Genomic DNA, 16,457 nt, shown 5'->3' with positions numbered 1-16,457 from the left:
TATATTTAAATATGGTATTGTAAAGTATTAAACATCATTATATATACACTATATTGCCAAAAGTATTCGCTCACCCATCCACATAATCGGAAGCAGTTGTGAGCGAATACTTTTGGCAATATAGTGTGTATATATCAAAACCAAACACATTTCCAAGGAAATATGGAGATCTAAATGAGTTTGTTGTAAAGTGGAATTGAAAGCAAAAGTTCAGGGTCCAGCCAGTAGGTGGAGCTAAACAGGACGTGGAGGAGCGATCGCTCTAGGAAGGAATCAAAACAAAGAAAACGGCGGGGAAAGTGAAGCGTTTATAAGTGAGTTGGAAGTTGCGGGGAGAAAAAATGGGGTTGGCACGTATTTGCCTTTGAAGTCAAATTAGGTAAATATTTCCTTTCAGTTAAGTTTGCTGCGTGCTTTTTCTCTTTCATGCAGCTTTTGCAAGAAGTGGTAATTGTGGGTGGATCCATTAGCTACCATTAAATGTTTCATGCTCTGTTTCTATACGATGCTGCAATTGTGCTAGCAAATGGTTCAAAGAAATTAAGGAAGTGAGACATGAGCATGTAATATAAATGATACTAACCAAGCCAATTCTGCTTTAATGTGACAGTCTGGTTAGCATCTTTTGCTAAGGAAATGACTGGGTTCCAACAAGAAGCTGAGCAAACCGCGTCACTTTTACGATAGGATAGGATAGAATAACAGAGATGGAAGGGACCTTGAAGGTCTTCTAGTCCAGTGTTTTTCAACCTTTTTTGTGCAAAGGCACACTTTTTTCATGAAAAAAATCACGAGGCACACCACCATTAGAAAATGTTAAAATTTTTTAACTCTGTGCCTATATTGACTATATATAAAGTAATTTTCCCACGGCACACCTTACACTATGTCACGGCACACTAGTGTGCCGCGGCACAGTGGTTGAAAAACACTGTTCTAGTCCAACCCCCTGCTTAGGCAGGAAACCCTACACTACTTCAGACAAATGGTTGTCCAACATCTTAAAAACTTCCAGTGTTGGAGCATTTACAACTTCTGGAGGCAAGTTGTTCCACTGATTAATTGTTCTAACTGTCAAGAAATTTCTCCTTAGTTGTAAGTTGCTTCTCTCCTTGATTAGTTTCCACCCATTGCTTCTTGTCCCGCCCTCAGGTGCTTTGGAGAATAGCTTGACTCCCTCTTCTTTGTGGCAGCACCTGAAATTTTGAACTGCTATCATGTCTCCCCTAGTCCTTTTCATCAGACTACCTATTTCCTGCAACTGTTCTTCATATGTTTTAGTCTCCAGTCCCCTAATCATCTTTGTTGCTCTTCTCTGCATTCTTTCTAGTCTCTACATCCTTTTTACATCGTGGTGACCAAAACTGAATGCAGTATTCCAAGTGTGGCCTTACCACGGCATTATAAAGTGGTATCAACACTTCATGTGGTCTTGATTCTATCCCTCTATTTATGCAGTCTAGAACTGTGTTGGCTTTTTTGGCAGCTGCTGCACACTGCTGGCTCATATTTAAATGGTTGTCCACTAGGACTCCAAGATCCCTCTCACAGTTACTACTATTGAGCAAGGTACCACATATACTGTACCTGTACATTTTGTTTTTCTTGCCTAAATGTAGAACCTTACTTTTTTCACCACTGAATTTCATTTTGGTGAAAGTTAAGTTTAAAGTTTAGTTAAGACCGGTCCATTCTGTGAAGCCAACTAAATTTTAAGATTTGTGTGCTGGTTTTCTCCACTTATTTGGATACCCTCCCCCAACTTTAATTAACTTCTTTAGATGTCTGCATGCAGTTTTATACAATAATGCATTGTTGGGTAAAGTACTGTTTCTGTGCTTTGTCGGTCCAATTAAAGTTCTTATATCATTCCTATATGACAAGAGATGTGATTCTGGGAACACAGGTGAAATATACTAGCAGATCTCACAAATGGTGGTAGAAATGATCCAGTTGTCTGCCTTTTCTATCTAGGCTCATCACAGGGATGATCCTTCGTGTGGGACTGTGTCCTGGCCTCTCGGATGAAATGGTGCAGGTGCTAAAAGCCAATGGCATCAAAACAGGTAGATGACTGAATGGCAGAGAATAAGGAGCAAGTTGTCCCACAATTTAGGGGTTACATTGGCTGTGGTGAGCAAGGCAGATTCTTCTGAAAATCCAGAGATCTCTTCCAATTTTAACTTTCGTGTAGCTAGAAACTACACAAAATGTGGTTGGAAGAATGAGCAGGTTGAGGTTAAGGGAAGAGATAAGGACCCAGAGCTGTGATGGGATAGGTTGATCAAGGAGGGAACAAAATGACTTTTATAAATGGAAAGTGTGGATGATCTTGGGGAAAGAGGAGAAGCAGCCTAGGAAACAACCAAATGAGGGGCAGGAGTCCACAGTCGTTTCAAGGTCAGAAGGGGGGGGGGGACTTAGGAAAGACCTGCTCTAATGAATCAAGAAGTTAAAAAGTGGAGGCTGGATGTTTGTGCCTTCAGATTTGCATCATTCTGTTAATGTAGCCTTAGAATAAATTAGAATTAGTTTGTCTTGTCATGTCTCCTGTCTAATGTACCCAGAAGGGCTGAAAATAAAAAAAACTGCAAACCCTTTGTGGATTTTTTTTTTGCTGAAAATACTGGTAGATAAAAATAAATTGGGGATTTATTGATTCAAAAGCATTGAAGAAGGAAGAAGGAAACTATAATATAATTAGGGAAGTTGAAGATTGCAGTTACTATATTTCTAGGTTTTATAAAGAAGACCAGAAGTTGCTTCTTTTATTGCTCACATTTTCTTTCATTCTTTCATATTTACTTATTTTTTCCTATTTTTATGTTTCTCAAGTTTTTAAAGCTTATATAAAATCTTTTATTAAAATTACATTACAGCTGAAGCTTTTTCCTATTTTTCATATCTTTTTCTCTATCTTCCCAAATGTTTTGTAGTGGTTGATCTTGTCTCATCGGATCTGGAGGATGTTGCCCAGAAGAATTCCTTATCATACAAGGCGAGTACAAGGAGTCTCTCGAGATGATTGTTACATATTTCACCACGCAAAATGTTGCTTAGTTCTGACTAATCAAGTCCTAATAAAACAGGAAACAAATAAATGTCCCCTGAGATTTCATGGTGATTGGAGGGATATTTATATTTGTTTTGTAGAACTTGAAAAAAACAACTGAGAAAACTCTTGAAATCATTTCTGGGATTGGTTTTATATAGACTGATCTATGAGTTGATATTTAAGGGGTGTCCATCTTTAGGGCTATGAAGATATTAGAGACTCAAAAAAGTAATTTGAGTTTATAAAAACTATAACATTTATACTGTACAGCTGTCCACCTTATAACCAACTCTCTCCGACCTAAGCTTCATGAGGTTGTTTAAGGGGGCCAATGATGATGCAATCAGCAAGTGTGGTCAATTGTGACAGTTAAATATCATTGTCCACGTGCTGACTTTTGGTGTCATTACAGTTTGCAGCTAATGCTTCTTGGCTAATCAGAAATTACTTGGGGATCTCTTTTCCCCTTCTGTATAATTTTAAATACATAGTGCTGATTTCCACCCCCCCTTCTTCATTATACTGTAGTTCAGTGGTCCCTAACCTTTGCAGCTTGGCTGTGGGGGGGGGGGAGAGGGAAAGCGGGCCAGCGCACATACGCATTTACATTTAGTTTTATAGTTTTTTATTGTACCTGTTGAACCTTATGATTCTTGACGAAGGTCTCTTCTCTTTTTATGTACACAGAGAGCATATGCACCAAAGACAAATTCCTTGTGTTGTCCAATCACACTTGGCCAATCAAGAATTCTATTCTATTCTAATTTTCTTATGTATGATGTACACTGGAGATGGCATTTTATTTTGTTGTACAAGGTGCAATGACAATAAAGTAAACTTAAACTTAAACAGCCTGCCACTCACACGGGTTGAGCTGTATGTGTGTGTGTTCTGGCCCGCTACTCAAGTGAGTCAAGCTATGCACACGTACATGTGTGCCAGCCCATCTCTCATGTGGCCCAGTTGCAAATGGCTTGGTAGTGGATCACAGCTCAGGGATTCATGACCCTGGCACTAGTTGATGTTCTGTCAGCTGTTGTCCCGTTGGCTCATTTCCTCTCTTCTACCCTGTTAAGGAGCTCTTGTGGGCATAGTGGAGAACAGTATCCCTAATGCTAATTGATATGCTAATTTATTGGCCTGTATATTGGCCTAGAAGGCCTTTTCTTGATCAAGCTAAGAGTTTCCCAATTCTGGCGACTTTCAGATGTATGGACTTCAACTCCCAGAATTTTCAATAATAGTCATGCGGGCTGGAGAATTCTGGATACCATGCATCAGGAAGTTACCACGGTTGACAAACACTGCTCCAGCCATTGGTTGTTTTGTCTCTTGTTGTTAATGCTAAAGCTGCAGATGGTAAAGGATTGATAATCTTCTGTTACAGACCTTAGTTGCGGTACGGCGTGTGTTGCTGGCACAGTTTTCCCCCTTCCCAGTCAATGGGGCAGATCTCTATGAAGAGTTGAAGCACACCACAGCAATCTTGTCTACTGGAATTGAAAGGCAAGGGGTGATTAATCAGAACACTGCGTTATGTTGAGGGGAACCTTTTATCTAAACCAGATCTGTTCCATTAATTTTTAAGCTGACATATATAAGGGTTATACCACAGAGATGTAGGGGGGCATTGTTCCTCATCCTTGCAGAGCTATGTACAAGAGCAGTTTTCCATTGCTTTAAAAAAAACAAACAGAATATAGCTAATGGCTGTACTTTCACCATCCATTTAGCTACAATTAACTAGACCTGCAGTCTTGTCGATCAGAAGATTGGCAGTTCAGCGGTTCGAATCCCTAGCGCCACGTAATGGAGTGAGCTCCCATTACTTGTCCCAGCTTCTGCCAACCTAGCAGTTTGAAAGCATTTAAAAATGCAAGTAGAAAAATAGGGATCATCTTTTGGGGGAAGGTAACACAGTTACTGTTCATTTACTGTTTTACAGCTCATTCAAGAATAGGTGTTTGAAAATAATAGTTTATTAAATTTATATGGCACTTGAGTTCCTGCAGTCTGGGCATGTATAAATATAATCTTTATTGTCATTGTACTTAAATACAACGAAATTGGCATGTGGAGTTTAACCCATTTAATTAGACACAGGAGCTCAATTTAGTGAGCAGAAAATGAGAATTAACAATCCCATGAAGGAGCTTTAACCAGCAATGCTTGGTTTTCCTATTAGATGCATATCTCACCTTTCCTCCAGAAATTCAAGGTGGTTCTAGGAAAGGCAGGCTATAAATCTAATGAATAAATAAATAGCCATATAACAACCAGGTGAGGGAAGTGAACTAAGAGATAACGACTGACCTTAAATTGCCCAATTCATTTTCTGAGGTTGAGGAGTCTTTGAATACATTAAACAGTATCTTGCCTGTGATGGATCAGTTCTCCATCCAGATTAACCATCCATTCAGCCCTAGTTTGCTGTAAATTCATTCCCCGCTCCCCTTTAATATGGCAGAGTTCAGTCTTCCTCTTCCCAATTGCTTGTAGAAAAATTGGCCTACAATGAATAGTCAGGACAGTCATGGGAGTTGGGCATGACAAGAGCTGTAGCCTGACATGTGTGAAGGCTTCTGGATTGAGCAAGGTTGGTGGGCAGACGAGCTGCTGTGGAAACAGTGACTTGCCAGGGATGAAACTGGTAGTGTAATCATTCTTTGGTTTGCTTCACCCTCTCTTTATTTTGGGCAAGCAACAAAATTGAATTTCTGAGCCTAAATAGAGACCCTACCCTGACTGCTCTTTTCTCCTTCAGGAGAGGAGACACTTGAGAGGGAGATACATGTGAAAAAATGCAAGATGAAAACTGGGATATTGTTGTTGTTGTTAGTTGCGAAGTCATGTCCGACCCATCGCGACCCCAGGGACAATGTTCCTCCAGGCCTTCCTGTCCTCTACCATCCTCTGGAGTCCATTTAAGCTCACGCCTACTTCTTCGGTGACTCCATCCATCCACCTCATTCTCTGTCATCCCCTTCTTCTTTTGCCCTCAATCTTTCCCAGCATTAGGCTCTTCTCCAGTGTGTCCTTCCTTCTCATTAGGTGGCCAAAGTATTTGACTTTCATCTTCAGGATCTGGCCTTCTAAAGAGCAGTCAGGGTTGATCTCCTCTAGGACTGACTGGTTTGATCGCCTTGCAGTCCAGGGGACTTGCAGGAGTCTTCTCCAGCACCAGAATTCAAAGGCCTCCATTCTTTGGTGCTCAGCCTCCCTTATGGTCCAACTTTCACAGCCAACCGTTGCAACTGGGAAAACCATAGCCTTGACTATACACACTTTTGTTTGCAGGCTGATGTTTCTGCTTTTTAGTATGCTATTTAGATTTGCCATAGCTTTCCTCCCCAGGAGCAAGCGTCTTTTAATTTCTTGGCTGCAGTCCCCATCTTGAAGCCCAGGAAAATAAAATCTGTCACTACTTCCATTTCTTCCCCATTTATTTGCCAGGAATTGAGAGGGCCAGATGCCTTGATCTTAGTTTTCTTATGTTGAGTTTTAAGCCAACTTTTGCACTCTCCTTCATCTGCATCAAGATACTCTTTAGTTCCTCTTCACTTTCTGCCGTTAGAGTGCTATCTTCTGCATATCTGAGGTTGTTGATATTTCTCCCAGCAATCAATTCCAACTTTTGATTCATCTAGCCCCGTACATTTACATGTTATGAAATTCTCATTTCCCTCCCCTCTTTTGTTGTTATAGCTTGGACAAACTTCTTGACTCGGGTATATACACGGGGGAAGTGACAGAACTTGTTGGAGCACCCAGTGCTGGAAAAACTCAGGTTGGCTTTTCTTGACTTATTTGGTTATTAAACAATTTATCTGTTACCTTCTCATTGGACTTTAGGTATACAATCTTATAAACATGCAATATGTATACAAAAATCATGATTTTATTCAACTGCTATGAACTTTGGTGGATTCTCCTTTTCAAAGGCCTTACAAGAAACAATGTTTTGTTTTGTTTTGACATTTGTTTTGCTTTATGATAGCAAAATGCTTTTTGCAACACAGGTACAGTATATCTGTGGAGAGCTTGTACATTGCAACAAGCAACATTGTATGGGAGATGAATCCAACATTGCTGTAAGTTGTCAAAGATATCCTATGCTCTTCCTGTAGGAGTTTTGACAATTGATATTGATTTACCTTATACGAAAGTGGGAGGGCAGGATTTGAATTAATGTGTCCTATTCTTTAAGGGCCTGAAACCCAACTTTTCCTGCAGAGATGGAGTTGCCAGAAGATTCCCTGTATGGTATTTTGAGCCCTAGGACAAGATAATACCTTCCTTTTCCTTGTGGGGAGTTGATCAGATTGCCAGTGGCATTTTTGTTGCTAATATTGGAGAAATTTTCTCTACTGTGCTTGAAGGCAGCAAGTCCTCTATCATTGCAGCAAAATGTGCTGCAATGGAAGCCAGCTAAAGAAAGAGCTTTGTATATTTTAATAGTTTCATGTTATGGCTGACTAGTTTCATGTTATGGCTGACTAGTTTTTCTCTCCTGAGACATAGATCAAAGACTTTCCCTCTGTGCCTGGTTATTTAGACAAGTTTTTCTGCAACTGGCATAAAACTTTGATGTGTTGGGTGTAGATGTAGGCATTTGTGGGTCATTGCATCCTCAGTTTGGTACATTCCCAAACTGAGCTTGCCCACAAACACAAATTCATTGAAACAATCCATTCCTGCCTCTTTAAAACTTGCCTGTTTTCTGGAGCTTCTTTCTGACTGTGGAAGCAGGGTCTTGATAATGAAACCTTGATTAAAAATAGCAAAATCCTTGATTTGGCAGAGATCTTTGGGCACAGTTCCCAAAACCATAGCAACTTTTTTTTCCTATATAAATGCATTAGAACACCTGTTTTTTTTTAGTCTCAAAGTCTCTTGGAATAGCTTTTATGACTGAGTTTTATCTCTATCTCTGGGCTTATGTCAGCTATCCCTGACCTGCTGTCTGTAGATATGTTGGATTTGGTTTCCCAGTGAATCTTTAGATATCAGATATGAAGGGTGAAGATGAAACACAAAAGAATGGGAAAGAAAAAGAGGAAAGCAGCAAAGCTAGGTGGCTGCCTTTTAAAATTAGGCTTTGCTCACATATCATGCTAAGTTATCTATACTTTTAGGGGTTCCTATATCATCATATAGGGACGTGGTGGCTCAGGGGCTAAGATGCTGAGCTTGTTGATCCCTAGCTCCGCGTAATGGAGTGAGCTCCCGTTACTTGTCCCAGCTTCTGCAAACCTAGCACGTCGAAAGCATGTAAAAATGCAAGTAGAAAAATAGGAACCATCTTTGGTGGGAAGGTAATAGCATTCCATGCGCCTTCGGCATTCAGTCATGCCAGCCACATGACCACGAAGATGTCTTCAGACAGCGCTGGCCCTTTGGCTTTGAAACGGAGATGAGCACTGCCACCTAAAGTCAGGAACGACTAGCGTGTATATGTGCAAGGAGAACCTTTACCTTTATAAGCCAAAACCAAAACCAAAACAAACCCCATTATGTTGTTCCTATAATAACTGGCTCCCGTGGGATATACTCAGGAAGGGAAAAGCACAATGATTGCTTTTTCTTTTTTGGTGTGTGTGTGTGTGTGTGTGTGTGTGTGTGTGTGTGTGTGAGAGAGAGAGAGAGAGAGAGAGAGAGAGAGAGAGAGAGAGAGAGAGAGAAAGACTTTATCCTATCCATGTGCTACTGTGAGTGGGGTGTGGGGTGTGAGTAACTTACAACCCAAAGTTGTTTGTCCTTGACTCTTAGCAGCCTCTCCAAGTATTAGTCCAAGTGAAGTAAAAAAATTAACTGTGTTCCTCAGTTATTTTTACTAGGTATATGTACTGACTTTACAGTGGTAGAGACCAATTTGATTCTGCACCTGATAACTGCAGCAAGACTGTTGGTGGCGCAATATTGGAAGAAGGAAGACTTGCCTACAATCCAAGAATGGACATTGAAAGTAACAAACTTAGCCGAGATGGCTAAAATATCGGCATATCTCAAAGATCATTCAAATGAGATATATAAACGAGACTGGAAAAAATGGATTGACTATATACAAAATAAATACGGGACTAAGAAATTCCAGTTAGCCTATGCTTAAGATCAGAAATGATTTAAACTGTTAAAAGTCAGTTCAGTAAGAAGAAGCTAAGGTCAATCTACAATGTCATTAATTTCTTTATTTCTTTTTTCTCAATAGATTTTAGACTGTGTTAGTTAAAAATCCATACCGTGTACGGGTTCTGGGAAGTCGGGGGGGGGGAAGGAGGAGGGGGGGTGGGGGGGTGGAGGGAGGGAGGGGCACACACAACAAAAAAAAATTGTACTTCAATGTTTTAATGATTGACAAATGATGACATATTTGTGTTTTTTTTAAAGAAAAAAAATAAAAAGTTCTAAAATAAAAAAATTAACTGTGTGGTTTTACTTGTAAGGAGGAGAACAATGGTTTTCCTTTTAAGAAATCAAATTGCTGATGAAGATATTTTTTTTGCTGTATACTACATACAGCAAAAAAACAAACAAACCCTATTATGTCTTTACTAAATGATGCGTGTCTGTGTGCTAGCAAGCATTAGAAAAATTTACTTTCTGCTTGAGAATTTGGAGGAAGTTTTCTAAGTAGATGCAGACCCCTGGGGAATTTTTGCAAGACTCATTCAGCTATATCGTGCTTGGATGCAGTCTCATTTTGCTTCCATTTGTATGCAACTCTGTATTCTAACTTTGTGGTTTATCATGCTATCTGAACTCCAAATGACTGGCATTTCATGCTCCCCAAATTCAAGATTCATAATATGTGACAAATCTTGGGAGTTGAAGTCCCAGTTTGTGATTTGCTGGCTTTTTCCAAACTTTTGGAAGGTCGGCTACAAAAGGCTGCTTTTGTGCATCCTAATTTCAGAAATCACACAGATCTTAAGCTCTGCTTCTTATTGTGTCTCTAGGTGTGCTTCATTGTCGCTGCAAATGTATCCCATAATCTCAAGCAGACTGTCCTGTACGTCGACTCAACTGGGGGCTTCACCAGTGCCCGTCTACTGGAACTCCTGAACTGCTTAACTGTGGATGAGGAAGAACAGGTCAGCTGAGCAGAAAGTACTTGTTGTGGGGTGTTGGTACCTAGAAGAGTATCTAGATGGGCCTGGTGGTGCAGTGGTTAGAATGCAGTACTGCAGACTAATTCTGCTGATTGATGCAGTGGATTTGCATTCTTGGAAGTCCATCCACAGTTACAAGCACAGGGGCACACCATCTCTCTCCCATCTTAACTGCTCTTTTGTCCTACCTGTGCACAGACAAGTTGCTGCAGCCCAGAGGCCTCTGCCTGTTCCCCATCCTACCAGGCCCAGGAGGCCTTGACCAGTTACAGGGTCCACCAGCATGCACAAAGCACTCCACTCACCTTTGTGGATATTTTGCAGCTGCTGACAGGCCTGCCCAGTACTGCCAGGGGTGTCAAACTCAAGGCCTGCTAGCAGAGCTAGCAGCAGATTCGGACAGTGAGATGGTTGGGGAGGAACACCTGGAGTCTGGGGAAGGCTCTTACAATGCTCTGAATTGGAGGCAGATATGGGGCCAGGGCTGTCTGACAGTTATCAGCTACCTTCGGAGTTAGATATTAGTGAGGCAGCCGAACAGCTGGAGTGTGCGCATGCACAGACTTGCCAAACAAAGGGAACAGCTAAGGTTCAAGAGCCGACTTGGGAGTAAAGCCACAAGGGGACGGTGAACGGCCCCTCCCATAGGGAATAAAAGATGAGTGAAAGGGGAGAGGTGTTTGTAGGGGACAATTAGTTCATTCCTGTATTCTTACCAAGTATTGCGGCGTCTGAAAGATATCGGCCTGGCCATTCTCCAAGCCTGATAAAGGTCGGTAATTGTGAACTATCTTGAAAGACTGTGGGCCCGGACTTTGCTGGAGAGGAATTCACTGTGAATTAATTAAAAGGGGTTTATCGGGATGAGGACTTGGCTTCTTGCTGCTGGGGAATACTTGGAAACAGCAGGTGCCTCTGCCAGTGAAAAAGGCTTCAGGTGGCCCTCCTGAGCTCTGTTTTCGCTGGCAGAGGCCATTGCAGCAGAAAACAGAGCTCGGGAGCCTGTTTTCGCTGGCAGAGTGCTCGGGGCACCACATGCACCCCTGACACGAGTGATGTCAAGCCATGCCCCCCCTGGTCCCCCCCCCAAAGTCAAACACAACCCTGATGCGGCCCTCAATAAAATTGAGTTTGACACCCCTGCTATACACGGTATGGCTTTGCTAATGAGATTGCCTTGTGCCATTCTGCAAACAAGCACCATTCCTGCGGTCATTCGGAAGCTTTGATCTCAAAAAAAAATCATATGATTTGGCGAAGGAGGCTTCCAAACGATTACCAGTATAGGGATTATCTCACAGTGCTTCGGAAGCCTCCTCCCTAAAGTCACCCAGCCAGTTTTTGTGCCTAAAGTAGGATTAGAACTTCTTCTAGGCCAGGGGTGACAAACTCAATTTAATTGAGGGCTGCGTCTGGCCCCCGGGCCTTGAGTTTGACACCCCTGTTCTAGGCTGATAACCTTAATCACTAGACCAAGATGCCTCTCAGATTAATTCATTTAAAAACAATATTCTGAGGCTCTGAACACCAAACACAATGATCTAGTTTGCTGCTGTCGGCTCCAAGTGTCAGGGTCTCAAGTAAGACCCCCAACGAAAGAAGACTCCGAGTCTTGAAGTTCCTCAAAGTCCCATTTTATTAGAGATGTCATATTGGCACATCTGGGGAAACCCGAATCTGAAAGCTTCCAGGTTTTCCCCATCCAAATGGAAATTCAAGTCCCTGACCAGCACCCACATGTCCATCACATGGCCCAATCAGGTATCATCCAAAACCTTAGATGCCTCCCAGCCACACCAGCACAGTAGCAGGGCAAGATGTCCTTCACTCTCTGAGAAAGTAATGTTATTATGACTATATATCTCCTATACTCCCCCTCCCATTTTCCCACAGTAGAAAATATGGCAGGCCTGAAGGCCCAATGCAAAAGATGGCTTCCAAGTCTGACACCAAGATAGCTGGGGGGGGAGGGGTGTATGAGAGGCTTTGGTCACATGATTGTGGCTACCTTCTTATGTTTTTTGACCCTTATCCTTGTGAGCATGCAAACTTGACAGGTGTATTACCTTACCCTGTTCTTTACCCCATTACTCTGTAGGCTGAAGCATTGCGGAGAATCCAGGTTTTTCGTGCATTTGATGCCTATAAAATGCTTGATGTACTGCAGGAAATCCGCAGTTACATGGCCAAGCAGGTAGGTGCTTACTGGCCAATGTTGTTGTTTGTGGGCTTATTAGAATACATGAGTGGCAGAAGGGTGAGGAGCAGGGATGAAATTCAGCAGGCTCTGACAGGTTCTGGAGAAGCAAGAGCAGAGCTTTTGAGTAATTCGGAGAACTGGCAAATACCACCTCCGGCTGGCTCTAGATTGGGGTGGGAATGGAGATTTTGTAGTATCCTTCCCCTGCCACGTCCACCAAGACACACAGAGAACTGGTAGTAAAAAAAACAATAATTTCACCACTGGTGAGGAGGGCAGGATGGGTAACATTTTTTAGACCAAGGCCAAGTTGTGTTCTCTGTTTTAAAAAAGCTGGATTGTCATACTGGCCACTATCTCCCACTTTCTCCTTTCCTCTCTTAACCCATTATGATGAACCCCCACTACAACCTCACCATTCCATTTAGCTTTATCTATTCTCCTGAATTTCTGAAGAGGGCTATGATTACAGATCTACTCAATATCATTAAAATAACTCCCAGCCTATTCAGATACCTTTGATCTAAGACTAGTATTTCCTGGCGCAGAATTTAGGCGTAGATAGCATACAGGACATGGGAGCCTATATGCTATCTTAAACTATAATCAAAGTTGAGTTTTTGGATGCTTCATCTTCCTCATCTACTATTCTATTCCAGGAAAGGTACCCATTTTTGTAATTTCTGATTCGCATTTGTAATTTTATTTCATTTGCCCTTTGTTTTTATTATTGTTTTTTTAAAGATACTCAGCACCTCTGGACCAGTGAAGATGCTGATTGTGGATTCCATTTCTGCTGTAATTTGCCCTTTCTTGGGACTTCGGCAGCCCGACGGTCAGTTACGTACATCTATCATCACAGAGAATGTTTCTCAATATGCTTCATTAATGGTCCTATTGTTTTACAGAAACATTATCCTACATGGTCCATAGCTTAAAGCAGCAGTGTCCAACCCTGGCAACTTTTAAGACCTGTGGACTTCAACTCCCAGAATTCCCTCTATTAATAGATGGTCCCTCTATCAAATGATGTCCTTCAGATTATGAAAAAAAAGAAAGTCACCCAAGCCCAGAAAATGCCCCTCCCAATCTAAGGCATTATTTTTCCCTGTTTCGTGCCTTGAAGAGGTGTTGCATCACAATCATATTCTAAATAAGTATTCTTAGGTTCACACTTCTAGGTGATTAAAAAACTGATTTTCCCCCTGAAGTAATAAAAGAGCAAGGCCCTTTTTAATTAGAGAGCTAGGTGTTCCTAGCTCATACAATTTTGAAGGCTTCTCAAACATGGATGTGATAGAGAAAGTTTTTCTTGTTTCCCTTCTGCTAGATAGATGTATATTTTGAGACAACCCCCAGAGTCTAGAGCAGAGGTGTTAAGGCCCAGGGGCCGAATCCGGCCCGCAGATTGCTTAGATCTGGCCCATGGGGCCTCCCTGGAAATAGCAAAGGTCCGGCCCGCGGTGCCTCTGCTAGCAAAAATGGAGCTTGCGAGGGCCACATGCGGCCCTCCTAAGCTCCGGTTTCACTGGCGGAAAGTTACAGGAGGTCGTCACAGCCAAAAATGGAGCTTGGGAGGCCGTTTTTGCTGGCAGAGTCTCGGATCACCATATGCGCCCCTCAACACGAGTGACATCATGCTGGCCACACCCACCCTGACCACGCCACCCCTGAGATCAAACAGAACCCTGAAGCGGCCCTCAATCAAATTGAGTTTGCCACTCCTGGTCTAGGAGAAATACATTGAATAAAGAGAATTGTATAGTTTTAAGTGGGGTAATCTCTCCTTCTCCCTTTATAGGCATGGCCCTCATGATGCATTTGGCTAGGGAGATGAAAAGCCTTGCCAAAGAATTTGGGATTGCCGTATTGGTAAGTATGCGGACCAAGCGTTTACTTACGCTTGCTTTTGGCTTTATGTGTGTATAAGTGCTATAGTTCTGCTCTTCTAGTGTGAGCTGGGTCAGCTAATTCGTTAAGTCTGCTGTCACTTCCTTGCTTTTTATTCTAAACTAGCCAATAACCCGGCGTTGCCCGGGTATTTATTTATAGGGGGGAAATGTCCAGACCAAACGTAATTTCTAATGTTGGATTTTCCCCCTTACCAGAGGGAGCTCCCTTGTGGAGTACTGTGAAGCCGTTACCATGGCAACTCCACTGTGCTGTACAGTCGAAGCCATTTTACGGCAGTACAGTCGAAGCCATTTAAAGGCACAATAGGGTGCATCTTAACAGAACACACACCCCGAGGGGTGTTAGGGGTGTCTTATCCCCCACAGTATTTTTTTCCAGAGAGTAAGTCACCTGTGTTCCAAGTTTGGTTGAAATTGCTTGAGGCATTCCAGAGTTATGCTGGAACACACGCACGCACGCACGCACGCACACACACAGCCATTTTTGTATATATAGACAAAAAAGCAAGAAGAATAAATGTTATTCTAAAAAAGTTTTATTTAAAGTTTAATCTAAAAAAAGGGGGGGGGTCACCTGGATTCTGTTAAACAAAGCATCAGCCTCTGGCATTAAATTTACTCTTAAGACTTTTTTTTTTTCAAATGGGCCCCATAAATCTTTTAGAATACATGTGGTCCTCAGCTTATGACTCAGCTAAAACTATCTGTTATCTTTTAGTTGACAAATCATGTGACCAGAGATGCTGCTGGTGGTTTTAAACCAGCATTGGGTCGCTCGTGGAGTTACATACCTAACACTCGGCTTCTGTTGGAGAAGAGAAAAGTCAATTCTGAGAAAGCAGGTCGAGTTGCATCTTTGATGAAATCTCCTCGACAGGTGAGAGGACATGTAACAGTTGTCTACACCAGGGGTCTCCAACCTTGGCAACTTTGAGACTTGTGGACTTCAACTCCCAGAATTCCTCAGCCAGCATGTGCTCTCTGTGAACTCTGTGCTGGATGTAAGCACCTGAATTTTGATCTCATGACTGCAAGGACATTGTGATGAGCATGAGGCCATGTCATGTTTTTCAGTGCCGTTAGAACTTCAAACGGTTGCTGAATGAATGGTTGCAAATCACGACTACCTACGTATAGTAGGCTTTTCTGCTATGTACTTGTATTGGGATCCTTACAGTGTTCTTCTCTTTTACAGCCTTTTGGAGTTCAGGTAGAATTAGACCTGAGGAACTGGGAAGTGAAAAAAGGAAGTCTGGTCACAGCAGGAGAAGAACTAAATGACGGCATGGGTGTGTCTTCCTGATCCACCATTGGCTTTCCTGAACATTCAGAAGGTTTGAAAATGGAAAAAAAGCAGTTCAGGTGTTGGATGAACGATAAACACCAGTATCAGCCTTCTCCTAACAGACTCCCCAATTTATTGGATTTCAGCTCCCAGAATCCTGAAAGAACATGGCCTACAGTCGGGGATGATCTGAAGTCAAAAACTTTTGGAAGACACAGTTTCTTTGATTGAGACATTATATTGCAGTGATGGCGAACCTTTTCGGCAACGACTGCCCAAATCGGAACATGTGCATGGATGTGCATGTGCCGGAGCACTGGAAACCCAAAGACTAGCTGGCTGGCGCATCCATGCCTGTTTTAAGGCTGTTTTTCAGGGCAAAAACAGCCTAAAAAGAGCAAGAAAAACAGCAAGAAAAACTGTTTTCTTGGCTGTTTTTCGGGCCATTTTCTGTTTCTCCAGCAGCCACAAAGACCAACTGACATGCATGCCGGAAATCAGAAGAGAAGCAGGTGACAGTACACATGCCCACAGAGAGGGCTCTGCGTGCCACTGGTTTGCCATCACAGTTATATTGTGTTGGTTAATTGTGGAAATGTGCATTGGATTGATTAAAGTCAGGGACCACTCTTTAGCAAAGGCAATTTTTGTAGATAAATGTACAGTTTGTCAATACTAAAGGGATATTGAATGGAATTGTTTATCCAAAAAAAGCTTCCATGTCCGTTCCTGTATCACTATAGTGTATTGACATCCTGATTTTTTGCTTTGTGAAATGGACAGGAAATGTATTGATTTTGCTTGACAAATCAAGCAAGCTTGTCATTCTATAAGCCAACACAAAGGTAGAAATATCCATCAAACAAGGGCTCTTGTAGACGCTTTGTATAACTGG

At 42.1% G+C, this 16,457-nt stretch overlaps 1 protein-coding gene across 2 annotated transcripts; it reads left to right on the top strand.

The window, feature by feature from the left end:
• The first annotated feature begins 279 nt into the window (after positions 1-279).
• Positions 280-15,941, top strand: RAD51D (RAD51 paralog D). 2 transcript variants are annotated; one of them, XM_032214884.1, is made up of 11 exons: positions 280-314; positions 1,975-2,066; positions 2,937-2,998; positions 4,443-4,561; positions 6,761-6,842; positions 10,012-10,146; positions 12,263-12,358; positions 13,109-13,199; positions 14,166-14,236; positions 14,996-15,154; positions 15,473-15,941. In XM_032214884.1, exons 2-11 carry the CDS (start codon positions 1,988-1,990, stop codon positions 15,578-15,580), a joined length of 1,002 nt encoding a protein of 333 aa, XP_032070775.1. In that variant the 5' UTR covers positions 280-314; positions 1,975-1,987; the 3' UTR covers positions 15,581-15,941. The 2 variants fall into 2 exon arrangements, with proteins under 2 accessions (XP_032070775.1, XP_032070774.1); XM_032214883.1 differs by having other exon boundaries at positions 295-379.
• Positions 15,942-16,457: the final 516 nt, after the last annotated feature.

This window comes from Thamnophis elegans, chromosome 4 (genome assembly GCF_009769535.1).
Source record: "Thamnophis elegans isolate rThaEle1 chromosome 4, rThaEle1.pri, whole genome shotgun sequence".
In the NCBI taxonomy this organism is placed as follows: domain Eukaryota; kingdom Metazoa; phylum Chordata; class Lepidosauria; order Squamata; family Colubridae; genus Thamnophis; species Thamnophis elegans.
The sequence above is the reverse complement of the archived record's forward strand: the minus strand, read 5'-3'. Positions and strand labels throughout refer to the sequence as shown.

Coding starts and splice junctions, on each gene's coding strand:
- RAD51D (XM_032214884.1), top strand. CDS start 1,988: ATGATCCTTCGTGTGGGACTGTGTCCTGGCCTCTCGGATGAAATGGTG. Junction 2,067..2,936: donor AGCCAATGGCATCAAAACAG/GTAGATGACTGA, acceptor AATGTTTTGTAG/TGGTTGATCTTGTCTCATCG. Junction 4,562..6,760: donor TTGTCTACTGGAATTGAAAG/GCAAGGGGTGAT, acceptor TTGTTGTTATAG/CTTGGACAAACTTCTTGACT.